This window comes from Hemiscyllium ocellatum, chromosome 3, assembly GCF_020745735.1.
Source record: "Hemiscyllium ocellatum isolate sHemOce1 chromosome 3, sHemOce1.pat.X.cur, whole genome shotgun sequence".
Classification (NCBI taxonomy): Eukaryota; Metazoa; Chordata; class Chondrichthyes; order Orectolobiformes; family Hemiscylliidae; genus Hemiscyllium; species Hemiscyllium ocellatum.
In genome coordinates, this window is record NC_083403.1 from 59,153,782 (window position 1) to 59,179,923 (window position 26,142).

At 43.5% G+C, this 26,142-nt stretch overlaps 1 protein-coding gene across 1 annotated transcript in view; it reads right to left on the bottom strand.

The window, feature by feature from the left end:
* Positions 1-7,746: 7,746 nt before the first annotated feature.
* The window catches only part of LOC132805722 (4-galactosyl-N-acetylglucosaminide 3-alpha-L-fucosyltransferase 9-like), a 125,286-nt gene continuing 106,890 nt past the window's right edge, over positions 7,747-26,142 (bottom strand). The window contains exon 2 of the mRNA XM_060820938.1: positions 7,747-8,831. Within this exon, the coding sequence (XP_060676921.1) occupies positions 7,747-8,823 (1,077 nt within the window). The 5' untranslated portion in view covers positions 8,824-8,831. The remainder of the gene's footprint in view (positions 8,832-26,142) is intronic.

Sequence of the window (26,142 nt, forward strand, 5' to 3'; positions counted from 1 at the left end):
CTGGTTGCCAGTACTATCAGAATTCCCTGGACTTGTGATTCATGATAGTCTGAAGCTGGGATTGAGGTATTAAGTAGAAAAGGTAGAGAAAGTAAATTTAACCCATTCATTGGAATCAATTTAATACTTGTAGTTATCTACCTAAATAAAAGAAAGGACAGGCTTGCAAGCTGATGTGGTAAAAGCTGTATCTCTAATTGAGAAGGAGTTCAAACCTTAGTGAAAGGGAGGTTGGCCTGGTTGTCCAGCAATTTAATATCAATGTGGTCATTGTTGAAGACCTTTTGGGTTGAATTTTAGACCAGAATGGCTTCAGTCCCAGACATGCAAAAACCCCAGTGTGACAAAGTCAGGTTGTAAATCTAATCTCATTATGCAGCTCCCCCATAATGAGATAAGTGGTCAGATTCTTTATGTTGTGAGATAGCTACAAGCACTGAATTGATTCTAATGAGTGGATTAAATTTATTTAGTCTACTTTTTTTTAACTTACCTGTTCTTTCTCATTTTGCAAACTCATGAAATCAGCAACCCTCTACTATTTTTGCATGCCACATAACAAACTTTAAGATTATTTGAAAATCAATTATCTGGAATAGTATATTGCCCACAACATAATGTGGTGGGTGTTTTGGAAAGATGTCACTGGGAGTTCATTATTTTTCACAGATGTGTGTATAATGGTTGTAAGTAGAACTCTAACTGACTTTAGCAATAGAGTCTGATGCTGCAGCAGCGGCTAACTAGGAAAATGCTGCTTTTCTATGGCAAGAATAGGGCATTTCCCTAGGAAAGGGGCCAAAAGGGAAGTACACTATTTGTACTGTGATCTGGTGTCTGATATGGGAATTATCCATTAAGTTGGAGGTACTTACTTCCGCGAAGAAGAGATGAGGAGAAGAAAGAGGAGGCCTATTGGCCATGGATGTGTTCATCATGAGGTACAGGAAGGTTGGGAAACTTGCTGTGGGGTGAGGGACTGCAAAGCAGAGACAGCTGCAGCAGTCAGGCTAAGGCAGGCTCCATATTGTAGAGGTATCTGCATTGCGATAGCAAATATAATACAGTTGAGGGCATACAAAAACCTGTACTTTACACACAGTACTTGGAACCCCAGACACACATGTAAGGAAGGAAGCGAAAATGCAGTTGTTGTATCAATAAACAACTGTGTAGTTGGCCACATGATTCTTGGGACTTTAAAAGTAACCGAATTTCTTCAATTTTGATTCATTGTGATTCATTGCAGGCACAATGTGGAGACATTGACATCACCCTAGCCTGCAGCCCATTACTGTGTTAACGTATTCAACAATGCCATGTTTAGACCTACCTGTGATTATATCGCTTTTACATGAGATGATGCAAGTTAGGTCAACAGAACCTGAGGCTTTGTAGCAAGGCTCATGGGTACAAGGGGTAATTAACTGCTTTAATTGTAGTTTTATATTAATATTGAATCAATTGTAGCTTTAAAAGCACTATTGGACAGCCAGGGACACTGATAAACAAAAGTTTCACAAATGTTTCAGATTGGCACAACCACAAGCAAAAACTAATGCAGACATGTGCACATTACCCATGTAAACATCCTCAGACACTCCAAGTTTGCCAGGATTTATGCCAGCCCAGAAATTTTGAATGACTGGCTGATTAAGATGTAGAAAGTTTACAGGGGATGTGAGGAAAATCTTGTTCACCCAAAGAGTGGTGGGAAACGGGAACTCTCGGCCAGTAAGGGTGGCAAAGGCAGAAACCCTCATGATGTTTGAGAAATATTTAGATGTGCTACTTGCAATGGTGAAGCTTACAAGGCTATGGATCAAGTGCTGGGAAATCTGATTAGAATAGTGAAGTGATTATTTTTGACCAGTATGTATTTAATAGGCCGAAAGACCATTTGCTGTGCTGTATATCTCTACAACGGTAACACTGCATAGTGATACAGAGTCCCCTTTAATAAAAATGGCTGATGACTTCAGAAAGGAATTCATGGACGGAACCTGAGTGTAGGCACATATTCAACCATACATCAGCCAGGCTCAGAACTCTAATGATGAGTCCAGTGAGGGGGAGGTTGAGTCACACAAGACAGCTATGCAAACCAGTTTACAAGAAGATCCAGATGTCTGTGAGATACTGTCAGTTATGGAAGATTCAATAGGAGAGTACTTCCAGCTAAATCACAGTTCCCACACCTTGGCTCTATTAGTTCCCAGTCCTTGGCTCCATTAGTTCCCATCTCCTGTTAGCTCCCTGTCATGAATACCAGAGCTTTGTGCAATGTGAGTCACCAAATAATATGGTGCAGAGGTACTGAATAAACACAAACTCCCAAAACAGAAAATGAATAATCCATATTAAATTCATTTTATCAATTAGAGGTAATGGACAAATGCAGCTGGACAGACATAGAATCCATACTGTGCTGAAAGAGGCCATTCAGCCCATTACGTCTGCATTGTCCCTCCAAAGAGCATCTCAACCAGACGTACCCCTATCCAATCTCCATAACCCAGACATGGATAATACAACTAGCCTGCACATCCTGGACACTACAGGGTAATTTAGCACGGCCAATCCATTTGACATGCAGATCTTTGGAATGTGGGAGGTAACCGGAGCACATGGAGGAAACTCACGTAGACCCAGGGACAATATACAAACTCCACACAGACAGTTGCCTGAGGCCAAATTGAACCCAGGTTCCTGGCGCTATGAGGCAGCAGTGCTAACCACGGTTCCATCCCTTGTCATATGGAAAGGAAACTAATTTACATTCACACCAAATCAAAACAATGTACACATTTCACAAAGAAGGCGGCACCCATCTGTGAAGACAGCCAGGTGTTCTGTTCTGGTTGCTACAGTATGGTGCCCTCCCTGACTGCCAACTGTGCTGGAGCCCCTTTGCATGGGCTGTCTTTGATGGCAGTCCACTTTTTGCCTGTGGGGACGCTGGTGTGTTGTGACTTTTCTCCACAATGGCAGGAGGGTCATCTGTCTGCATAGTACTTGACGGCATCTGTGTCTAGAGTAGAGATGCTCTGCGAAGCCATCAGAAATGGCTACTCATCTGCTGCCATAATGTTCTTTTGGCTTGCTTTGCTTTTCTAAGGAGTACTAGGGTGCAGATATGATGCCAGCTCCTCTCTGTTTCTCACTCAGGCTCTGAGACCCACAGTTTAGAGACAAGGTAATGGAGTGCATGTCAGGACATGTACCTTGTTTCTCATCAGTGTGCTACTGTGCATGGTCCTCTATGGAAGATGCAAATCTCTCACAGCAGGGAGACTTGAATTCCATCGAGTGTAGCGTCTCAGATGGACTACTCCAGTGTTTGTGTCAGTACATGCAGGTCCTCTTATATCTCTGCCACATCTTCACAAACCTTGCACTGATTGTCCAGAGTCTGCCACCTACAGATGCCTTCAGAAGCTCATCAACAACTTGGGTTTTATCATCAAGGATGACTTCAGGATCCCCCTGACTGCTGGAGACTTCTCCCATTTCAGTCTCCAGCAGTTACTCCTGCAGTTGTGATGTGTTCTTATCAGTGTGAGTGCCCATTATAGCTGCAGCACACATACTAATTGCAATGCATGCGTTGTGCTTGTGTTAGGTCTACAGCAAGGAAATTGATGCTGTATCTTTAACGTCAGTCCTTTGAGGCTTTCCTCTGTAGCTGCCAATCTTGTGATAGAAACAAAAAAAGAGCACTAGGATTTAACATCTTCATCCTCTGAGGTGAGCTTGCAGAGACACACTTCCTGATCGGAAAAACTGGAACCATTAGGAGATGATTGAATCCCTGACACTTAAAAATAAAAGCATACTTTCCACTGTGAATTCTGCAAATTTCTAAATTCATAAACCATGGATGCTGCCTTCCAACCAGTTTCCCCATTTTCCAAAGCTCACACTCCCCAGCCTGTTGAACAATGTTTGCAGAATTGGTAGGTGTGTGCCCTTGAATTTTCAAGATCCCTGGGTCATCTTTTAACCTTTGCTTCAACTTTTGAACCCTTTGTTGGTAGCCAATGCCAGAACCTCCTCCTTGTTGGCAGTCAGCATCACCACGTTTTGGGACAGCATCTCCAGTCCTGTTCCTCATGCTCTGGTGTTGTGCATCTTCTTCTCCTACAAATAATGAGAGAAATCAAAATAATGATGCTATGCTACAATCAGGCGTATTAGACTATTGCGATTTTTGTTGTTGCTGGCACATAGTTCTCAGTTGTCTTTGCAAATTAACAGGTGTGGCAGCCCCTCTGCAATCCATAACTCCCAATGCCATGCAAAATGGCATATCTGCATTATACTGCCTTGGATATACACAAGAGAATACCAGAATTGACACATCAAACAGGCTCACTGAACGTCCACCACAGTGTCAGAATCCTAGACCACCATCCCTAACGGCATTATGGGTATACCTCAGCCCACAAATGAATTTCAACAGTTTAAGAAGGCAGCTCACTTCCAACTTTCTCAAGGGCGACTAGGAATGGCAACAAATGCTGGCCTAGCTGGAGATGCCCACATCCCACGAAAAAAAATCTCCGCATCAATTATACACTTACCCTTGCAGATCTCAAAATGCCATTGAGCCTGGTGTGTCTCTGTGACCAAGATTGCAGCATGACCCCAAAGACCCCTGTCAGGACTATTTTGGCTGGGAGGTCGCCTTCATCCATCAATGGGCAACTGGCCCGCACGAGGACTCAGAGGGAGACATCAAATCTTGGGACTGTTCTCGTTCTGGGGACCTCCCAATTCTCATCTCCATTCTCTCAATTATCTGTGCAGTGGCAAAGACAAAGAAAGGGCTGAGTTTGAATATTTTCTAAAATATTTGCCATTCATTAGCTGTTTTCAAATGTCCTTTCCTCTCAGCAAAATTGCCAAATGTTTCCAAACTAGCAGAATGATCACCCACATTTAAAACTGAGCTCTTACCTATGACAATAATGCTTCAGAACTTAGATTCCGGCATACATAAGACTTGTGCCTTCAAATAATACTCTTTGACGTAACTGCCCAGCCTCATATCTTTACATGAGTGGCTGGGAGCCCCTTCCAGTTTGTGGCCTGCACCTCCCACACCATCCCCAACCTATCCCTGAACATACTACTTTCCAGTTGCCAATTGTATACACCATCCATCATTTCTACATGAAGTTGGTAGTTGTTCTGCCAGGTAGCCCTTAGATACAATTCTCTACAGTGTGGAAACAGACCCTTCAGCCCAACAAGTCCACAACTACCCTCTGAAGAGTAACACACCCAGACCTATTTCCCTCTGACTAATGCATTTAACACTATGGGCAATGTAGCATGGCCAATTCACCTGACCTGCATATCTTTGGACTGTAGGAGGAAACAGAAGCACCCAGAGGAAAGCCACGCAGACACAGGGAGAATGTGCAAACTCCACAAAGACAGTCACCCGAGGCTGGAGTCGAACCTGGGACCAGGTGCTGTGAGGCAGCAGGGCGAACCACTGAGCCACTGTGCCGCCCTTAATTGGCCATTTTGTGCATTAACCAACGACTTTCAAAGATGGATTTGGGAATCGATCTACCCCTGGTGTGACTCCCACCTCATGTCAAGGAACATTAAATTCAACCCTTTGGGTCAGTTGATTATTGAACCCGGTAAGGAGTTAAAGTGCAAGGACACTGTGTGAACCACTAGCCCTCATTTGAAGAAGCATTTTACATGCATCTGCAACTGCTCCCCTTACAGCCCAGTTTTAAGCCCAAGCCAGTAAACGACAGCATCTCCAGGTTGATATGTAGAATAAAGGCATTTTTTTTGTTGAAGAAAACTCATACGCCTTCATAGATTCTTTTAATTGACAAGTTAAATGATGAAGAAAGATATTAGACGAAGAGGAATAGCCAAAACCGTGATGGAAAGGCCAGCTTTTAAGGTATGTTTTGATGAAATTCCAGAAGGAAACATCAGTAAAACAGGTGAATGAGATACAGTAGTTCAATTCCACTATGACTATGTTAATGTTAAAATATTGCTGCTTTTTCAATGGTGCCAGGACAGACATGAACAATGATCTATTGGATGGTCTTTTGCATTTTAGGTTTGATCTGGACGTCAAGTCAAGTCAAATAGAAATCCTTTAGGTGACACGACCATAATGGATAAAGAAATCATACAGGTCATTTTCATCACTGATCCCAAATAACAGGCAGTTTAGAATAGGACAATGATTTGTTTTCTTCAAATATTGCTTTTCTCTACCTTATATAAATGCAAGCAATGCATGTCCAACCCAGATATTATGCGTAATAAAAAGAAAGCTAATGTTGCATTCTGAATTTAACAACAAAATAATAAATTGTAGGCTAATAAATAATTAACATCAGTGACAGCGATTTATTCAGCATGTGTTCAGGACCACTGATTGAGATTGCAACAAGAAGTCCAAGTCTTGACTGTGGAGACAGAAACACACAGCACAGAGGGCCACTTATTGCCACATTAAGCTTAATTTTAATTATCAGACAGGAAAATGACAATGTGGCTGATTGATCCATTGTGAGAGGCAGCGGACAATTTGGATGGTCAATCTTATCAGCATGCAGTTTTGCCCGGAGACGACAGGTAATTGCTGCCCTCCCACTGAATCTGGGTGTTGGTAGGATCTCACTGAGGATGCTGTGCTATGGTACACAGCACGTAGGGTAGTTGGGGGGTGGGGGTTGGGAATTGTGTGGGCAGATTTGCTCCAAGTGTTCCTTACGGGGTCAGAAGTGAGTTCCTGCTTGTGTTAGCCCACACAGTAAACGAGAAAAGGCTTGTTGCTGACTCTCTGCTGGCCCTGGACGTGATTGCCAACAGATTTTGACACACACTACAGTGGTCTCAACTTGCACTGGCCTCAAGTTAAAATGACAGTTTGCTTGACATCATCAAAGCCTGATCTATATATTTAGGAATCATTGTTCTAACACTCGGAAAGTTCAAACTCCTGTCAGCCATGTTGGGGTTGTTAATAAATTATAAGGTTCTACCCCCTTCTAACGATACCCCTTGTGCTGGCAAATGTTAAGTTTGAGACTACTGCATCTGCTGGTTATTTTATTAGGCAGATAGGATTTGAAGTGCTTGGAATAAATGGTTAAACAAAAGTTTCCATTTCAACCATTGGTTGAATTTTACTGCCAGTCAAATTGGATTGCTATTACAGTCTATAGAGCTGGTCCCCCATGTTAGCTCATCAAATTTTTATAAAATATTAATTACAACAGCAAGGTAAGATTAATTCAGTACTAAACAAGGTAATGCTGCCTTACTTAAAACAGATTAATATTTACAAAACTATAAATGATTTAAAGTTCTTTAACCTGTAATGAAAGTTGAATGATATTTTTCCAGTTAGAGTATCAAATGCGTTGTTCAGGATAGTTTGTCCATAATTTTCAATAAAGATTGTTTTATTTCTAACATTTTATTACAAGTGCCGTGACAAGGCAATGTCAAGTTTCTTTAAACCAAAACAATTTGAATAGCAATTTCAATTTCCAATGGAAGTGAATTTTAGATGAGAATATAATGTTCAGAAATCCACTGCTGAGGTGTCAAAGGCATGAAGACTAGATAAGGTGGTAGATGTATTTTTTTGGTCAAACAAAAGTACTAATCAAAAAACATTTTTTTGGAGAAACATGTCTATGAACTTCCATATTGCTGATGATAACAGTAATCAGAGGCATGGTTTCAAATTCAGTCCCAAAACCAGTTCTCCAAACTGGAACATGATCGATATTCTTGATGTCGTTTTATATTCTCACACACGTTACACGCATGTTCATCCCAGAAACGAGTCATCCGCACTGTGTAATACTTCCTCCATTTGAAATAGTTCATGTACAAGTCCTCATTATTGTTCACCATGTTCAGGTAAGCTGCAAGTTCCTGTGCAGATGTGAAATCATCCACATGAATGAAGGAATCGGCTGGAATGTAATTTTCATAGTTTTTTCTCGATGGTCCCAAGACTACAGGAACAGTGCCAGCAAGCAAGGCATTGAAGAGTTTTTCGGTTATGTAATCCTCATGGATTGAGTTTTCAAAGGAAAGGTAGAACTTACATTTAGATATTGTAGGGATCAATTTTTCATTGCTCAAGCGGTCCCCAAAGGCTTGCCCATATGTGTTGATTTCAATATATTTGTAGAGTTCATTATAATACTTCACTCTGGCATGGTTAGAGTTCCAGTTGCTTACAATCCAACACACAAGATTGCTTTTACTGGGCAATTCAAAGTCTATTGGGACTTTGCTCATTGTCAGACACCCATAAGGCACCTGGATATCTGAATCCCGCCGATATGTCAAAGTCAGGTTGAAGAGTTGGTCGAGTCCTGTCCTTTTTGGAGCATGCGTGGGTGACTCCAGATTCATCCAAACCCATTTCTGAAACCTTGGCCGAGGTTGTGTGGGCAAATTGGACAAGTCTCCAGTTATGTCTCTGTGATGGAAAAGGACAGCATGCGACTTGTTAAAGAGGCTCCTATTCACAGTCAAGTGACAGTCATGGATGTTAAACTCCGATTTACAAGAATCGAGCTCAAATGTCTGACCGAAAGGCCAAAGCCAAATCAGCACAACAGTTTTATTCTCCTCAGCACCTGTCCCAAAAATATTCTTCACGCCTGGTGCTGATGTGGCAAATTCCAGTGGAGCATAAATCCAGGTGTTGGATGGTTTTACATACAGCAATGCAGCTAAAAAACAGCCCAAAATAATGATGGACAATAACAGGAAACGGAAAATCCCTTTGTTGGATACTGATGTCATAATGTCTCCTGTAAAGTAAAAAAAAGACTATTAGGATTCTGGGAGTGTAGCACTTCCTTCATTTAAACTGCATTAGGATTTAAGCACAGACTCCCAAATGTGAAGAGGCATATTCATTTCAAAGTTCCAAGAGATAAGGTAAAGGAAGTGGAAGAGGAACAACGTTAAAGTAAGCATTAAATAGCGAAAATTAAATGTACCAACAGCATGAACAAAACAGTGCAAGAGCATAACTGTGTATGGACAACAAAGAATATAATAAATATTGTTAAAATTAGAATATACTAAAGAATGGAAGGAAGGAAGGATTTGTATTTACAGTGCACACTACCAGATTTACAGGTCTGAAGTTAATACAGGGGACTTACTAGCTGGCCGGGCAGTGGTAGGCTTTCCCAGGATCAAGGACCCTAGCAGCATTAATCTGCTCCCCCAACCTATCCCAGGATGTTTGATGAACCAAATGCCAGAAGCTATGCTTGCTTGGTACTGACATTGAAGTCAATGACTGTTGCCATTAATTCACCCACACAAAACCCAGGGTTACCAAGGGACCCAGTTCACTGGTGACTGATGGCCTATGGGGAATTGCAGGTTAGAGGACATGGGGGGAATGAGATCAGCAGAAAAGGCAGGGAACTAGCAGTTAGAGGGGGTCCCCCTATGTTTTGGTGCCAGCTCCTTCAATCAGACCCTAGGTGCCTGACAATGAGCGATTCCCCCCTACTGCCCCTGAGGCTTGTCAATAAACTTACTTCCTTCTCTTTTTCTCTCTGTGGTCACTCCACCTCAAAATTAAGACTTTCAGACCAAAGTATGATACAGCTTAATGGACAGGTTGTCACCATTTGGATTGACTGGTTACAGGCTTCTCACATTCATTAATGTCAACATTGTCACATTTCAAGGGGACTTTCAGAGTATCTTAGAACTATTTGTTTTTCATCTTCCCGTGGAGTTTGAAAGTTGAGAAAACTGGACCTGATGGAGAAGACACTTCTAGTTATCCAGATACAGTGTACGGTCCATCATAGTTTGTTTGCAGGAGTTTTATCTGCATACTGTAGAGTTGGCTTCAAGAAGGACACCAGCTTTCATTCAATGGTCCTTCATTGGATCTGGAGATTATGGCAGAAGGACTGCTCCAGTGTCTCTGGAGAAGGAGTTTCTCCAGTGTCCCTCCTGGCTAGGACATTATCCACTCCTTTGTCTGTTCAACTGTTCTTCTCTCTCTTTGGACTCTATTCCTACTTATCGTTACTCCTTAGTCCCTCTCCGCACTCCATCCTCTGCATATAAACTAACATTTTCCTAGCTACCATCAGTTATGAGGAAGGGCCATTTGACCGGAAATGTTAACTCTGTTTTCTCTCCAAAGATGCTGCCAGTCCTGCTGAGCTTTTCCAGCAATTTCTAATTTTGGTTTCTCATGCTCTTCTGTGTTTCTGATAAACCAGGAATCACTGCAGAACAGGAATGAGGTGTTTCCAATTGCTCTGTACACTTGGACTTTTGTTGACTTGCTGTGATATTCATTATCAAATACTCCCTGATTTAGTTTGTGTTTTATAAGATAATAGTTCTGAAATGTTCAATGTTAGAAACAACATTAAGCTGTACCCTATCTGAAAATGCCAAAAGAACTTAGGTGAGAAAAGGCTAAACATTTCATCAAGTAATAACCTACATGGCATGAGTTTCAATAATGTTAGCAACAAAATCTAACCTACTACTGCAAGTTGCAGCTGCTTATTATCATGTTGTAAACTACATTTAAACTCTTTAAACAAAGAGCCTCTTCTCATGAAGACTGATTAGTAATTTCCGTTGCTACGAGAAACTGCAATCACTTCAAACACAAGGTGGCAGTAAGCTAACAAGTTTTGAGAAGATTTGTAGCTCAGGTTGAGATGCTGTATGTAGGTTGCTCACTGACCTGGAAGGTTCATTTTCAGGCATTTTGTCACCATACTAGGTAACACCTTCAGTGAGCCCCCAGATGAAGCACTGCTGATGATTCCTGCTTTCTATTTATATGTTTAAATATATATAAACATACAAATAGAAAGCAGGAATCATCAGCAACTCTTCGTTTGGAGGCTCACTGAAGATGCTACCTTGTATGGTGATGAAACATCTGAAAATGAACCTTTCAGCTCAGCGAACAAACCTACATCCAGGCAGCAAATGCCATCACTGCACATACAGCATGGGAATAGTGGTGGGCATTGTTGCTGAATTACCACTCAGTCTCAGTGGTAAGATTTCCATTGGACCCAACAGCGGAGAATTCCACATTTATCCAATTACACTGCATTTACCATGTTGGCTCACTCATCTAGTCTAAATCATCCGGCAACATCTTTGCATCCTCCTCAAAGTTCACCTTCCCACTCAGCTTTGTGTGATCTGCAAATCTTGAGATATTACATTTAGTTCCCTCACCTGAATCATATATATTGTTAATAACTGAAGTGCAAGCACTGATCCCCGTAGTACCCCAACAATCACTGCCTGCCCCTCGGTCAAAGACCTGTTTATGTCTACTCTTTATTTCCTGTTTACCAGCCAATTCTCTATCCCTGTCAATAATATACTACCCTCAATCTCATGAGTTTTAATTTTATACATTAATCTCCTATGTGAGATTTAACAAGCTATGTGACACCTTATCAAGATATAAAAGACATAACAATTCAGCATTCCGTGAATTTCTGGAGAAGTTTCATAATGGTCTTCACAAATTAGTTGAAAGCATGATTTGGAGATGCCGGTGTTGGGCGGGGGTGTGCAATGTTAAAAATCACACAACACCAGGTTATAGTCCAACAGGTTTACTTGGAAGCACTAGTTTTTGGAGCACTGCTCCTTCATCAGGTGGTTGTGGAATACACAGTTGTAAGACACAGAATTTATGGCTTAAAAATGTGTTGCTGAAAAAGCACAGCAGGTCAGGCAGCATCAAAAGAACAGGAGAATCGATGTTTCGGGCATAAGCCCTTCTTCAGGAATGAGGAGGGTGTGCCAAGCAGGCTAAGATAAAAGGTAGGGAGGAGGGACTTGGGGGAGGGTCATTGGGAATACGATAGGTGGAAGGAGGTTAAGGTGAGGGTGATAGGCCGGAGAGGGAGTGGGGGCGGAGAGGTCGGGAAGAAGATTGCAGGTCAAGAAGGTGGTGCTGAGTTCGAGGGTTGGGACTGAGACAAGGTGGGGAGAGGGGAAATGAGAAAGCTGGAGAAATCTGCATTCATCCCTTGTGGTTGGAGGGTTCCTAGGTGGAAGATGAGGCGCTCTTCCTCCAGGCGTCGTGTTGCCATGGTCTGACGATGGAGGAGTCCAAGGACCTGCATGTCCTTAGCGGAGTGAGAGGGGGAGTTAAAGTGTTCAGCCACGGGGCGGTTGGGTTGGTTGGTGCGGGTGTCCCAGAGGTGTTCTCTGAAATGTTCCGCAAGTAGATAGCCTGTCTCCCCAATGTATAGGAGGCCACATCAGGTGCAGCGGATGCAGTAAATGATGCGTGTGGAGGTGCAGGTGAACTTCTGACGGATATGGAAGGATCCCTTGCAGCCTTGGTGGGAAGTGAGGGGGGAGGTATGGGTGCAAGTTTTGCGTTTCTTGCGGCTACAGGGGAAGGTGCCGGGAGTGGAGGTTGGGTTGGTGGAGGGTGTGGATCTGACGAGGGAGTCGCGGAGGGAGTGGTCTTTCCGGAACGCTGATAGGGGTGGGGAGGGAAATATATCCCTGGTGGTGGGGTCTGTTTGGAGGTGGTGGAAATGACGAAGGATGATATGATGTATCTGGAGGTTGGTGGGGTGGTTGGTGAGGACCAGTGGGGTTCTGTCCTGGTGGCGATTGGAGGGGCAGGGTTCAAGGGCGGAGGAGCGGGAAGTGGAGGAGATGCGGTGGAGAGCATCATCAACCATGTCTGAGGGGAAATTGCGGTCTTTGAAGAAGGAGGCCATCTGAGTTGTTTGGTATTGGAAAGAGTCCTCCTGGGAGCAGATGCGGCGAATTTATGGCAAAAGTTTACAGTGTGATGTAACTGAAAATATACATTGAAAGATACCTTGATTGTTTGTTAAGTCTCTCATCTGTTTGAATGACCATGTTAGTTTCACTTCTTTCATATGTAAATCTCAAAACATTTTTCAAAGTTACATTCTCACGTTAACTTCAACAATTGGTGTCCGCCAGATAATGTATTGAATGTGTTAGCCCCCGTGTGCTGTTGTCTGTGCAAGAATGTTTAAACTGATTCTACTCTAAAAAAAAGAATGAATAGAATTTTATATGGATTCATGCAGTTTTTGAGCAAAGTACAATGTATCTCGGCAAGTACAAATTAACCCTACAAACGTAAATGTGTATGTGTGCACGTAGGTTTGTGTGTGTGGGGGGGTGGGGGGTTTGTGAGTGTCTGTGAGAAAGAGTGTATATGTGTGTGTGAGTGTAAAGGAGTCTAATTCTGTGAGAGGGTGCATGTGTGAGTGTGGGAGAGTATGTGTCTGTAGACGTCTGTGTGTATAGGAGCGTCTGTGTGTGTTTGTGTGTGTGTGTGTGTATGGGAGTGCCTCTGTGTGTACATAGTGCAATGTTGGTCACCTGTAGTGTGACATGAACCCAAGGTCCCAGTTGAGGCCCTCCCTATGGGTACCAAACTTGGCTATCAGCCTCTGCTCAGCCACTTTTCGCAGCTGCCTGTCCTGAAATCTGCCTTAGAGGGTGGTCACCTGAAGGTCCGAGCTCAAATGTCCTGGACCGCTTAAGTGTTCTCCAACTGGGAGGGAACACTCCTGTCTATTGATTGTTGTGCAGTGCCAATTCATTCTTTGCCATAGCCTCTGCTCAGTTTCACCAATGTACCATGCCTCAGGGCATCCTTGCCTGTAGCATATGAGATAGATAATGTTGGCTGAGTCACAAGAGTACCTGCCACGTACACGGTGGGAGGTGTCCCCACGTGTAATGGTGGTATCCATGTCCACATTCTGACACATCTTGCAGCGCCTACCGTGACAGGGTTGTACGGAGTTGTCCTGAAAGCCGGGCTGTTTGCTACGAACAATGATCTGTTTGAGGTTTGGTGGTTGTTTAAAGGTGAGCAGTGGAGGTATAGGGAAGGTCTTGGCGAGGTGTTCATCCTCATTGATAATGTGTTGCAGGTCACGAAGAACATGACGCTGTTTTTCGGCTCCTGGGAAGTACTGGACAATGAAGGGTACCCTGTCAGTTGCAGCACGTGTCTGTCTCCTGAGGAGGTCATTACGGTTCCTTGCTGTGGCACGTCGGAACTGGCGAGGTTGATGTGTTGAGCATCATACCCCGCTGTTATGAGGGCATCCCTGAGTACTTCCAGGTGCCCGTCACGTTCCTCCTCATTTGAACAGACCCGGTATATGAGTAGGACTTGTTCTTAGGGGATGGCTGTTTTAGTGTGTTTTGGGTGGGAGCTGGAGAAGTGTAGCATTGTGAGGATATCCATGGGCTTTGTGGTAGAGTGAGATGCTGCCGCGCCCATACTTGATGGACATGTATGTGTCCAAGAATGAGGCAGATAGTAGAGAGTAGTCCATGTGAGTTGATGGTAGGATGAAACTTGTTGATATCACTGTGTAATTTTATCAGAGACTCCTTGCCATCGGTCCAGAGGAAGAATATGTCATCAATGTACCTGGTGTATAATGTTGGTTGGAGGTCCTGCGTAGAGAAGAAGTCTTGTTCAAATTTGTGCATGAAGATGTTGGCATATTCGGGTGCAAAGGTGGTCCCCATGGCTGTTCCATGTGTCTGGATGAAGAACTGGTTGTCAAAGGTGATGACGTGATCGAGGATAAAGTGGATGAGTTGGAGGACGGTGCTCGGAGATTGGCAATTGTTAGTGTTGGATATTGAGGCTGTTGCTGCGATGTTGTCATTGTGGGGGTTGCTGGTGTAGAGTACTGAAATGTCCATTGTGACAAGGAATGTTTGCAGTTTGACTGCTTTGTGGGTGCTGAGTTTCTGTAAGAAATCTGTAGGGTCATGACAGAAGCTGGAAGTCCCCTGTACAATGGGTTTCAAGATGCCTTCGACATAGCCAGAGAAGTTCTCACACAGGGTCCCATTGCCTGATATGATGGGATGTCATTTTTTAGATTAGAATCAGTCCAAATATTATGGCACAGACAATAGCACACATGGGGCTAACACCTTCAACATATTATCTGGGCTGACACCAATTGTTGAAGTTAACCTGAGAATGTAACTATTAAAAAAAGTTTTGTGATTTACATATGAAAGAAATGAAATTAACATGGTCATTCTAACAGACCAGAGACTTAACAAATAATCAAGGCATTTTTCAATGTATAATTTTAGTTACATCACACTGTAAACTTTTGCAATAAATTCTGTCTTACAATTATGTACTCCACAACCACCTGATAAAGGAGCAGCACTCCGAAAGCTAGTGCTTCCAATTAAACCTGTTGGACTTTAACCTGCTGTTGTGTAGTTGAAAACAGTGACTATGAAGCTTTGAATTCATAAGAGCGAGAATTGTTATTGGAAGCACTCATGGGTCTTTGTCAGATCTATTACAGTCTGAAGAAGATTTGACTTTGGAGAAAGCTGTTCAGATTGTGCTGGAAGCTGAAAGCAGGAAGAATGCCCAAGACATTATGAGGAGAAGGATAATCTTACAACAGGAGAGTAACAGAATTGATTCAGCTTATAATGTACAAGAGCTTGAAAGATGTATGGGATAAGTCAGCACAAAAAGGAGACCAAAAGTGGAAACTTAATAGGCTTGAGCGACATGGACTGTGGTGAGAATTGTGGCAGAATGTTGCAACAAGTTCAGCAAGATATTATCTCATTCAATTCAGGGACAACTTGCTGCATCTTTTATGCATTTGTCAAGTGGTGAGGCATGTTTCTCACTCAGCAGCAGTGAGATAGAGTCATAGAGTCATAGAGATGTACAGCATGGAAACAGACCCTTCAGTCCAACCCGTCCATGCCATTCAGATTTCCCAATCAAATCTAGTCCCACCTGCCAGCACCTGGCCCATATCCCTCCAAACCCTTCCTATTCATATACCCATCCAAATACCTCTTAAATATTGCAATTGTACCAGCCTCCACCACATCCTCTGGCAGCTCATTCTATACACGTACCACTCTCTGCATGAAAAAGTTACCCCTTAGGTCTCTTTTATATCTTTCCCCTCTCACCCTAAACCTATGCCCTCTAGTTCTGGACTCCCCCACTCCAGGAAAAAGACTTTGCCAATTTATCCTATCCATGCCCCTCATAATTTTGTAAACCACTATAAGGTCACCCCTCAGCCTCCGATACTCCAGGGAATATAGCCCCAGCCTGTTCAGCCTCTCCCTATAGCTCAAATCCTCTAACACTTGTAAATCTTTTCTGAACCCTTTCAAGTTTCAATAGGAAGGAGACCAGAATTGCACAGAATATTCCAAAAGTGTCCTAACCAATGTCCTGTATAGCCGCAACATGACCTCCCAACTCCTGTACTCAATACTCTGACCAATAAAGGAAAGCATACCAAACGCCTTCTTCACTATCCTATCTACTTGCAACTCCACTTTCAAGGAGCTATGAACCTGCACTCCAAGGTCTCTTTGTTCAGCAACACTCCCTAGGACCTTACCATTAAGTGTATAAGTCCTGCTAAGACTTGCTTTCCCAAAATGCAGCACATCGCATTTATCTGAATTAAACTCCATTTGCCACTTCTCAGCCCATTGGCCCATCTGGTCCAGATCCTGTTGTAATCTGAGGTAACCCTCTTTGCTGTCCACTACATCTCCACTTTTAGTGTCATCTGCAAACTTACTAACTGTACTTCTTATGCTCGCATCCAAATAATTTATGCAAATGACAAAAAGTAGAGGGCCCATCACTGATCTTTGGGGCACTCCACTGGTCACAGGCCTCCACTCTGAAAAACTCCACCTCCACCCTCTGTCTTCTGCCTTTGAGAAATGGCTAGTTCTATGAGATCTAACCTTGTTAATCATTCTCCCTTACTGAAGTCCATATAGATCACATCTACTGCTCTGCCGTCATCAATCCTCTTTGTTAGTTCTTCAAAAAACTCAATCAAGCTTGTGAGACATGATTTCCCACGCACAAAGCCATGCTGACTATCCCTAATCAGTCCTTGCCTTTCCAAATACATGTACATCCTGTCCCTCAGGATTCCCACCACCGAGGTCAGGCTCACCGGTCTATAGTTCCCTAGCTTGTCTTTACCGCCCTTCTTTAACAGTGGCACCACGTTTGCCAACCTCCAGTCTTCCGGCACCTCACCTGTGACTATCGATGATACAAATATCTCAGCAAGAGGCCAAGCAATCCCTTCTCTGGCTTAGAACATAGAACATAGAACATAGAAGGATACAGCGCAGTCCAGGCCCTTCGGCCCTCGATGTTGCGCCGACCGAATCCTACCTAACCTATACTAGCCCAATAACTTCCAAATGCCTATCCAATGCCCGCTTAAATGACCATAAAGAAGGAGAGTTCACCACTGATACGGGCAGGGCATTCCATGAACTCACAACCCGCTGTGTGAAGAATCTACCCCTAACATCTGTCCTATACCTACCACCCCTTAATTTAAAGCTATGTCCCCTAGTAACACCTGACTCCATTAGCGGTAAAAGGTTCTTAGTATCTACCCTATCTAAACCCCTAATCATCTTATACACTTCTATCAGATCTCCCCTAAACCTTCTCTTCTCCAATGAGAACAGCCCCAAGTGCCTCAGCCTTTCCTCATAAGATTTTCCTACCATTCCAGGCAACATCCTGGTAAACCTCCTCTGCACTCGTTCTAAAACTTCCACATCCTTCCTATAGTATGGCGACCAAAACTGCACACAATACTCCAGATGAGGCTGCACCAGAGTCTTATACAACTGCAACATGACCTCAGGACTCCGGAACTCAATTCCTCTGCCAATAAAGCCCAGTACACCATATGCCTTCCTCACAGCACTATTTACCTGGGTGGCAACTTTCAGAGATCTGTGTACATGGACACCAAGATCCCTCTGCTCATCCACACTACCAAGTAGCCTACCATTAGCCCAGTAATCCATCATCTTGTTATTCCTACCAAAGTGAACGACTTCGCACTTAGCTACATTGAATTCCATTTGCCACATTTCCGCCCAGCTCTGCAACTTATCTATATCCCGCTGTAACCTACCACTTCCTTCCTCACTATCCACAACTCCACCGACTTTTGTGTCATCCGCAAACTTGCTTACCCAGCTTTCAAGTCCTTCCTCTAGATCATCTATAAAGATAACAAAAAGCAATGGTCCCAAAACAGATCCTTGTGGTACACCGCTAGTAACTGCGCTCCAAGATGAACATAATCCATCAACTACTACCCTCTGTCTCCTTCCAGCCAGCCAATTCCTAATCCAAACCTCTAATGTATCCTCAATGCCATACCTCCGAAGTTTTAGCATTAGCCTACCATGGGGAACCTTATCGAACGCCTTACTAAAATCCATATACACAACATCTACTGCTTCCCACAGAGTTCTCGGATGCACCTGATCAGGTCCTGGGGATTTATCCACCTTTACCTTTCAAGACATCCAGCACTTCTCCTCTGTAATCTGGACATTTTGCAAGATGTGACCATTTATTTTCCTACAGACTATATCTTCCATATCCTTTTCCACAGTAAATACTGATGCAAAATATTCATTTAGTATCTCTCCCATTTTCTGTGGCCCCCACACAAAGGCCACCTTGCTGATCTTTGAGGGGCCCTATTCTCTCCCTAGTTACCCTTTTGTCCTTCATGTATTTGTAAAAACCCATTGGATTCTCCTTCATTCTGTTTGCCAAAGCTAATGCTAATTAAGGGGGAATATTACTTGTTAAATGCAAGTTAATGCTACAACTCACCTCATTAATATTCTCCTCTCTTACCAAATGAGATGTCATGAATTCCTTGAGTGGAAGGCAGAGCAGGTACCTGGCAACTTCAGCTCACCACTGGCTGTGAGAAGCCTTCACGTTTCTCACAGGCAATATTTCAGAGCACAAGCCACAGGCATCAGCTGCATACACACCTCATACACAAACATTAGAATTGTACATGTATCAACCCCTCACAAACGTCATGGCATCTTTCTGACTCAGTTCCAGACCATGTAGGAGGCAAAGATTTGCAATGCAGAATGCTCTGGCTACTAGAGTTGAAAGCAAATGAAATCATGACGTTTATTGCAAAAGAATTACAGGAGGAAAGAAGTGTTGTTACAGTTATATAAGTCACTGCTGAGACCACACCTGGAGTGTTATGTCCAGTTTTGGTCTCCATAGTTGGGGAAGGATGTGATTGCACTGGAGGTAGTTTAGAGGAGACTCAGCAGATTGATTCCAGGGATGAAAGGGCTGTTGCACGAGGAATGGTTGAATAGCTTTTATTCACTGGAGTTCAGAATGAGGGGGGTGTTCTGACTGAGGTAAAGAAAATGCTAAAGGCAGATGGTGAACAGATGTTCCCCATTGTGGGATAGTCTCCAGCAAGCGGTTATAGATATAGAGTGAGAGGAGGTAGGTTCAAAGTTGGCATGAGCAGAAAGTCAAAGGGTTATGAAATTGTGGAATTCGCTGCCCCAGAAAGAGGCAGAATTCAAGAGAGAAATAAATGTTTCTGATGAAAAGTGGGATCAAAGGCAATAGGAGCAGGCAGGAGAGTGGAGTTGAGACTAGGTTAAGATCAGCCGTGATCATGTTAAATGGCCTAGTGAGCTGAACTGCCTACTCCTGCTCCTAATTCCTATGTTCTTACATTCCTAAGACTGTAGTAGGCACAGCTTGCATGCTGGGACAGGCATTCAGCTCATAAACTGACCAGGTCACATCTCAGAACCTCTTACTTGCTCTCAAAGAACTTATCTGCATCCTCACAGCATCGATGCAATGTCTTGTTTTCCATGCTGTGTGATACCAGTTAGCGTGTTGGCACTTCAACTGGAATCAAAAGCTTTCAGTTTGGTCATATCAGTATGATCTTCTGCGGAGATAGACAGATAGACTGACTCGTGGTTGTTCTTGTCAATAGAAATGTACAAGTAAGAGGTTGGTGAGGATGAGTAGGGTTGAGTGTCTTGCTATATGGCACACCAAGTTGCCAATCTAATACCGAGAGCTGTCTGTACGGCAGTCACACTGCGTGTTTATTCAACCAAATAGCCAAAATGGAACATGGGTGCAGGCCAGTCTTCAGTTCAGTCAAAGAGGGGACTGCTTTCTGTTAAAGCTCCTGGTATTGTCAGTTGTGAGCACAATTCACCCACATGCCAGAGGCTTGGCCATGGACATTCATCTGCTTGGACTGCTAAAGGTCAGGAGGTCTGTCCGGCTGCCATCTGCAGAATGGGTAATGGTCTGTCCAAGAAGGGCAGCACCAGCAATCAGGGAATGGAACAAAAAATGACATTAAAATACACTGGCTACAGGACAGTGGTAAAGACAAGAAGCTTCACAAATCTTTAAACAAGTAACGTGAATGAGCACTTGAAATGTCATAACATTCAAGGTTTTGGGCTAAATGCTAGAAAGTGGGATTGGTGCAGTTGGTCAGCATGGAATCAATGGGTCAAAGGGTCTCTTCTGTGCAGTTTGAGACTCTGAGAATAAGAGTTGGTCCGATGCGAGGAATCCTGCAGCGAGTAGCTCATCGCCTGACTCCCCAAAGCCTGTCCACCACCCAGAAGGCACAGGTCAGGAACATGATGGATGAGTGCAGCTCCAATGATGCTTGAGATCCTTATCAAAGCAGCACATTTGATTGGCATTACAGCTACAAACATAAATTTCCTCCACACTGAGACCTAGAAACAGCAGTGTATGTGTCTACAAGATGCAATGCAGAAATTCACTGAAGGTCACTAGAGTAAAAGCTTTCAAACCATGACCACTTCCATCTAGAAGGACTAGGGCAATAGATACTTGGGAACATCTGCAAGTTCCCCTTCAAACTACTCACCATCCTGAGTTGGAAATATATCGCTGTTCATTCAGTGTCATTGGGTTAAAATCCTGGAATACCAACACTCTCCCCCCGCTCCCCTGCTCCCCCTGCCCCCACACACCCCAAGGGCATTGTGGGTCAACCTACAGCACATGGACTGCAGCACTTCAAGAAGGCAGATCACCACCACCATCTCAAGGGCAACTAGGGATGGGCAAAAAATGCTGGCCACCCAACGATACCCATATCCCATGAGTGAATAAACAATATCACTCCTAAGGCTTCCTTGGGGAGAGCATAGATGACAAAGGTAGTCATCATTAAAGTGTAATATCATGGCTCAGGTAGGGAGGAGAGTTGTCAATGTGCTTTGTTTCCATATAGGTGGATAGGTGGAAATGAGCTGTTAGGACACTGGGAGGTAAAATGGGACATGGAGGCTCTGGTGGGGTATCTGGCATGCCTAATTCTGATGGTGGTCATGACGATTTGCATTCCCTGCCATCATGTACCATTCTCTTGATGCTAAACATGACTGGAAAATGGTTGGGACAATGCTTGTGTTGCGTGCAGTCAGTATCAGTTTGATGGGGAAAAATGTAGGATCCTTGTCTACTGAGGATCAGGGAACAGAAGGGGCAAATACCTGAAACAGGCTGTTATATCTATCCACAGATGACTGTGACAAAAAGGCTGCAGCATTTCATAGAGCTCAAATTATGGCCTTCACTGACAGAAAACAAAATGTCCTGAGTCTTAATAAGATGGAGCTGGAATGCAGACTGTAAGACTCTGTTAAGGCAGCTCAGATGAAAATTGTGTGATTTGAAATATCCGATTTTTAAAATGAAATAGAAAGGGAAAGCTTGACGCACTTTTGACGAGGGCTTTAAAACAATCATAACTACAGATTAGAGTAGACACATGTATTTGTATTATCATATTAGTTTTAATGCATTAAACACTGGAAAATTTAATTAGGTTTCTGTAGGCAGTTAACCTCGGACCCAAAAACTGGTTTCGATAAAAACCCTTGGAAGAACCTTTTCTTTGTCAGTAGGAAGACTAGAACAACAAAAATGTCTCAACAAGATAACCTTGAAGAGTACCAAGATACCATGCCATTAGTGCTTGCATCTTGACCATTCCCTTCTCAATGATGCTAAAGTTGGTGACAGTAACTTAAAAAGAGGCAAATGCTAACCAAGTGCATGCTGCGGGTAATGGAGTCCATTGCTTCATCATCTGTCATGTCGGTTTAATAATGGTCTGTACTGAATGCAGTGAAAAGTTGAAAGATTGATGTGCATTTGGGGCAGGAAGGAGGTCACGCTACAACATACATTTCTTTCTGATGCAATGCATTGGTCACTTAGCCATCACAACACCTTCACCAAGTTGATGCCCATGCTGAGACCGAAACTGAAAGAATGATGAAGGGTGCAGTATGTCACCTGTATAGAGGAGTGTGTGCAGCCCTCATCTGCAGGGTACAGTAATACTTAGATCTATTGAGACCCAAGAAAATATCTTGCTCCTTTTGTTCGTAATGTAGGTCATTTTCACTGAGAGTCCTGTACTTTGCCATTGGTGGGATGTTGGTTACTGTGGCTGCGTTCCTAAGAAGGTGAATGCAAGGGAATTGGAGCCAACAGCAAGCCCAACAGCAGCAGCAGGCTGCCATGGACGATGAAATGTCTCTTACTCAGAGACAAGTCACAAACGCAGGGCCGCTCGGGATGCATGCAGTTTGTAGAATGGCCATAGATTTTTGACCCACTTGGAGTGAGAAAGGTGCAGTTACAGTACAAGCTAAGTATGCCCAGGGCAAATGCAATGGAATACTGCTAGAGCAGGACCTGAGGACTGTAGGAATGTGTGGTCATTCTCTCCTCGTGGCTGTGAAGGGGACAGCTGCTTTGATAATCTATGCATGGGATACATTTGTGGGATTTCCCAGTCATGCATCCACAAATGCAGAAGGACAGTGACCAATGCCATCTGAGTAAGATCACACTGGATCACTCAGTGCTGCAATCCAGGCAGTCGGCTTCTGAAACAAAACTACCTTCCTGCAGGCACAGATGCCACCCATGGTACTGAGAGCATCATATCACGATACTGGAATTCATCAACTGAAGGACTGCCCTTCAACCAGGTGAGCTGTGAACACTGTTATCACTTCCAGGAGGTGTTTGCCCATTACCCTGTCAGTTGCCACAACTGCTACATTCCAGAGCATTCTTACATTCTTGGTACATTTGAGGATCCAACTGCCTTTCAAGGCTGGCTCCGAGAGGACAGAGTCTACCTGCTGTGATCATGGCTCATAACACATCTGTGCAACTCCCTCACTGGTGGCTTGTTAAGGGCTGTGGCTGTGATGACAGAGCTGCTAGAGTTGCAGTTCCACTGCTTGGACTAATCTTGGGAAACTACCAATATAGTCTGGAGAGAGTGTGCTGCATCATTCTGGTGTGTTGAGGAACTGAGGGAATTGGAGGGAATTACAGGGGAGGAAGTGCTGGATGTCTTGAAATGCATAAAAGTGGATAAATCCCCAGGACCTGTTCAGATGTACCCTCGAACTCTGTGGGAAGCTCGGGAAATGATTGGTGGGTGCCTTGCTGAGACATTTGTATCATCGATAGTAACAGGTGAGGTGCTGGAAGACTGGATGTTGGCTAATGTGGTGCCACTATTTAAGAAAGGTGGTAAGGACGAGCCAGGGAACTATGGACTGGTGAGCCTGATGTCGGTGGTTGGAGTAGTTGGGGGTAATCCCAAGGGGCAAGATGTGCATGTATTTGGAAAGGCAAAGACTGATTAGGAATAGTCAACATGGCTTTGAGTGTGGGAAATCATGTCTCAAAAACTTGATTGAGTTTTTGAAGAAGTAACAAAGAGGATTAATGAGGGCAGAATGGTAGACATGCTCTATATGGACTTCAGTAAGGTGTTCCACAAAGTTCCCCATGGGAGACTGGTTAGCAAGGTTAGATCTCACCGAATACAGGGAGAACTAGCCATTTGGATATAGAACTGGCTCAAAAGGAGAAGACAGAGAGTGGTGTTGGAGGGTTATTTTGCAGACTGGAGGTGTAGTTAGTAAGTTTGCAGATGACACCAAAATTGGAGGTGTAGTGGACAGCGAAGAAGGTTGCCTCAGATTACATTGGGATGTTGATCAGATGGGTCAATGGGCTGAGGAGTGGCAGATGGAGTTTTACTTAGATAAATGCGAGGTGCCGCATTTTGGGAAAGCAAAGTTTAGCAAGACTTATACATTTAATGGTAAGGTCCGAGGGAATGTTGCTGAACAAAGAGACTTTGGAGTGCAGGTTCATAGCTCCTTGAAAGTAGACTCATAGCTAAATAGGATAGTAAAGAAGGCATTTGGTATGCTTTCCTTTATTGGTCAGAGTATTGAGTACAGGTGTTGGGAGATCAACAGGACATTGGTTAGGTCACATTTGGAATATTACATGCAAATCTAGTTGGAAGGATGTTGTGAAACTTGAAAGATCTACAAGGACGTTGCCAGGTTTGGAGGATTTGAGCTATAGGAAGGGCTGAATAGGCTGGGCTGTTTTCCATGGAGTGTCATAGACTGAGGGGTGACTTTATAGAGGTTTATAAAGTCATGAAGGGCATGGAGAGGATAAATAGGCAAAGTCTTTTCCCTGGGGTCGGGGAGTCCGGAACTAATGGGATAGTTTCAGGGTGAGAGGGGAAAGATATAAAAGAGACGTAAGAGGCAACATTTTCACGCAGATGGTGGTACATGTATGGAATGAGCTGCCAGGGGAAGTGGTGGAGGCTAGTACAATTAAAATATTTAAAATGCATCTGGATAGGTATATGAATAAGAAGGGTTTGGAGAAATATGGGCCAGGTGCTGGCAAGTGGGACTAGATTAAGTTGGGATATCCGGTCGGCATGGACGAGTTGGACTGAAGGGTCTGTTTCCGTGCTGTACGCCCCTATGGCTCTATGAGTCAGTCTTCTAAGGAAGTGGGCAAGGACATTGAGGAGGAGAAAGCGCTCCATGGAGGGCAGAACTCAGATGCTACAAGCCAGACATGACCTGATTGACTGCTGATTGCAGTAGCTGAGAGCTGGATGCAGCAGACCATCATGCAATGTTCTAGTCATTGGCCATAAAGCCAACATTTGGTTTCTGTTGTAGGGGTAACAAACAACTTCTGTTCATTCTGTTGTGTTGACTCTTCAGACTCTGATTTATTTGCAGTATTTTACATTTACTTACATGCTTCTTCTTGCTGAAACACAATGCTGGTTATCCTTTCACTACTAATTACACTAATTGGAGATGGGCAATGAATGCTCATCAGCCAGTTGCACCCATGTCCCATGGTGGTGAATAAAAGTCCTTAGATTCAGCATTGAAAGGAGAATTACTGGCAGTACTGTAACCATGATGATTGGGACAGTACAAACAGCAACTACTTGTAAGAAAATTACTTGCTTTGCTCTGGGCAATTGCCCCATCCAAATCCTTTCCATATTCAGATACCCTGAAATCACTCACTTCCACCTATAATCAAAGATCCCAGAATCACCATGCAACCAATATAATCAGACATCTCCAAGTACCCCAATTTCCATATGTCTCTAAACCACCTGCGATTTTTCTAACCCTAACCTTGTAGCCACTCTGTTGTCACAATCCTACACAACCACCTGACCTGTTGCAACCTATTGCAATCCCTGAGCAGCATAACCTGCCCCAGAGTTGCCACAATTTCTTCAGAGAATAAGCAATAAATGCTGGCTCAGCCAGAGAAGTCCACAACTCATGGGGAAGTAAACAAAGATCCCCACATGATCAGAATATGTAAATAAGTAAATGGTGGACAGACTTTGGGAGTCTTGAACTGAATTACTTGCTATAGGATTCCTAACCTCTGAACTGATCTTATATGGCTAGTCCAGTTCAGTAGCTGATCAATGATAACCTCCAGTATGTTGACGCCAATGAATGTTAAAAATGTTATGGTGATATTTTCTCTTGTTGAAGATGATTGCCTTTTATTTGTGTGTCATGAATGTTACTAACCACTTTACAGCCCAAGTCTGGATAATATCAAGGTTTTGCTGCATTTGAACATGAACTGCTCCAGTACCTGGTGCTGAATACTATGCAATCATCAGTGACCATCTCCACCTCTGACCCTTGTGGAGAGAAGGTCATTGATGAAGCTGCTAAAGATGGCTGGGCTTAGGACATGACCTTAAAGGATTCCTGCAGAGATGTCCTGCAGGAGCTGACGTGATTGAC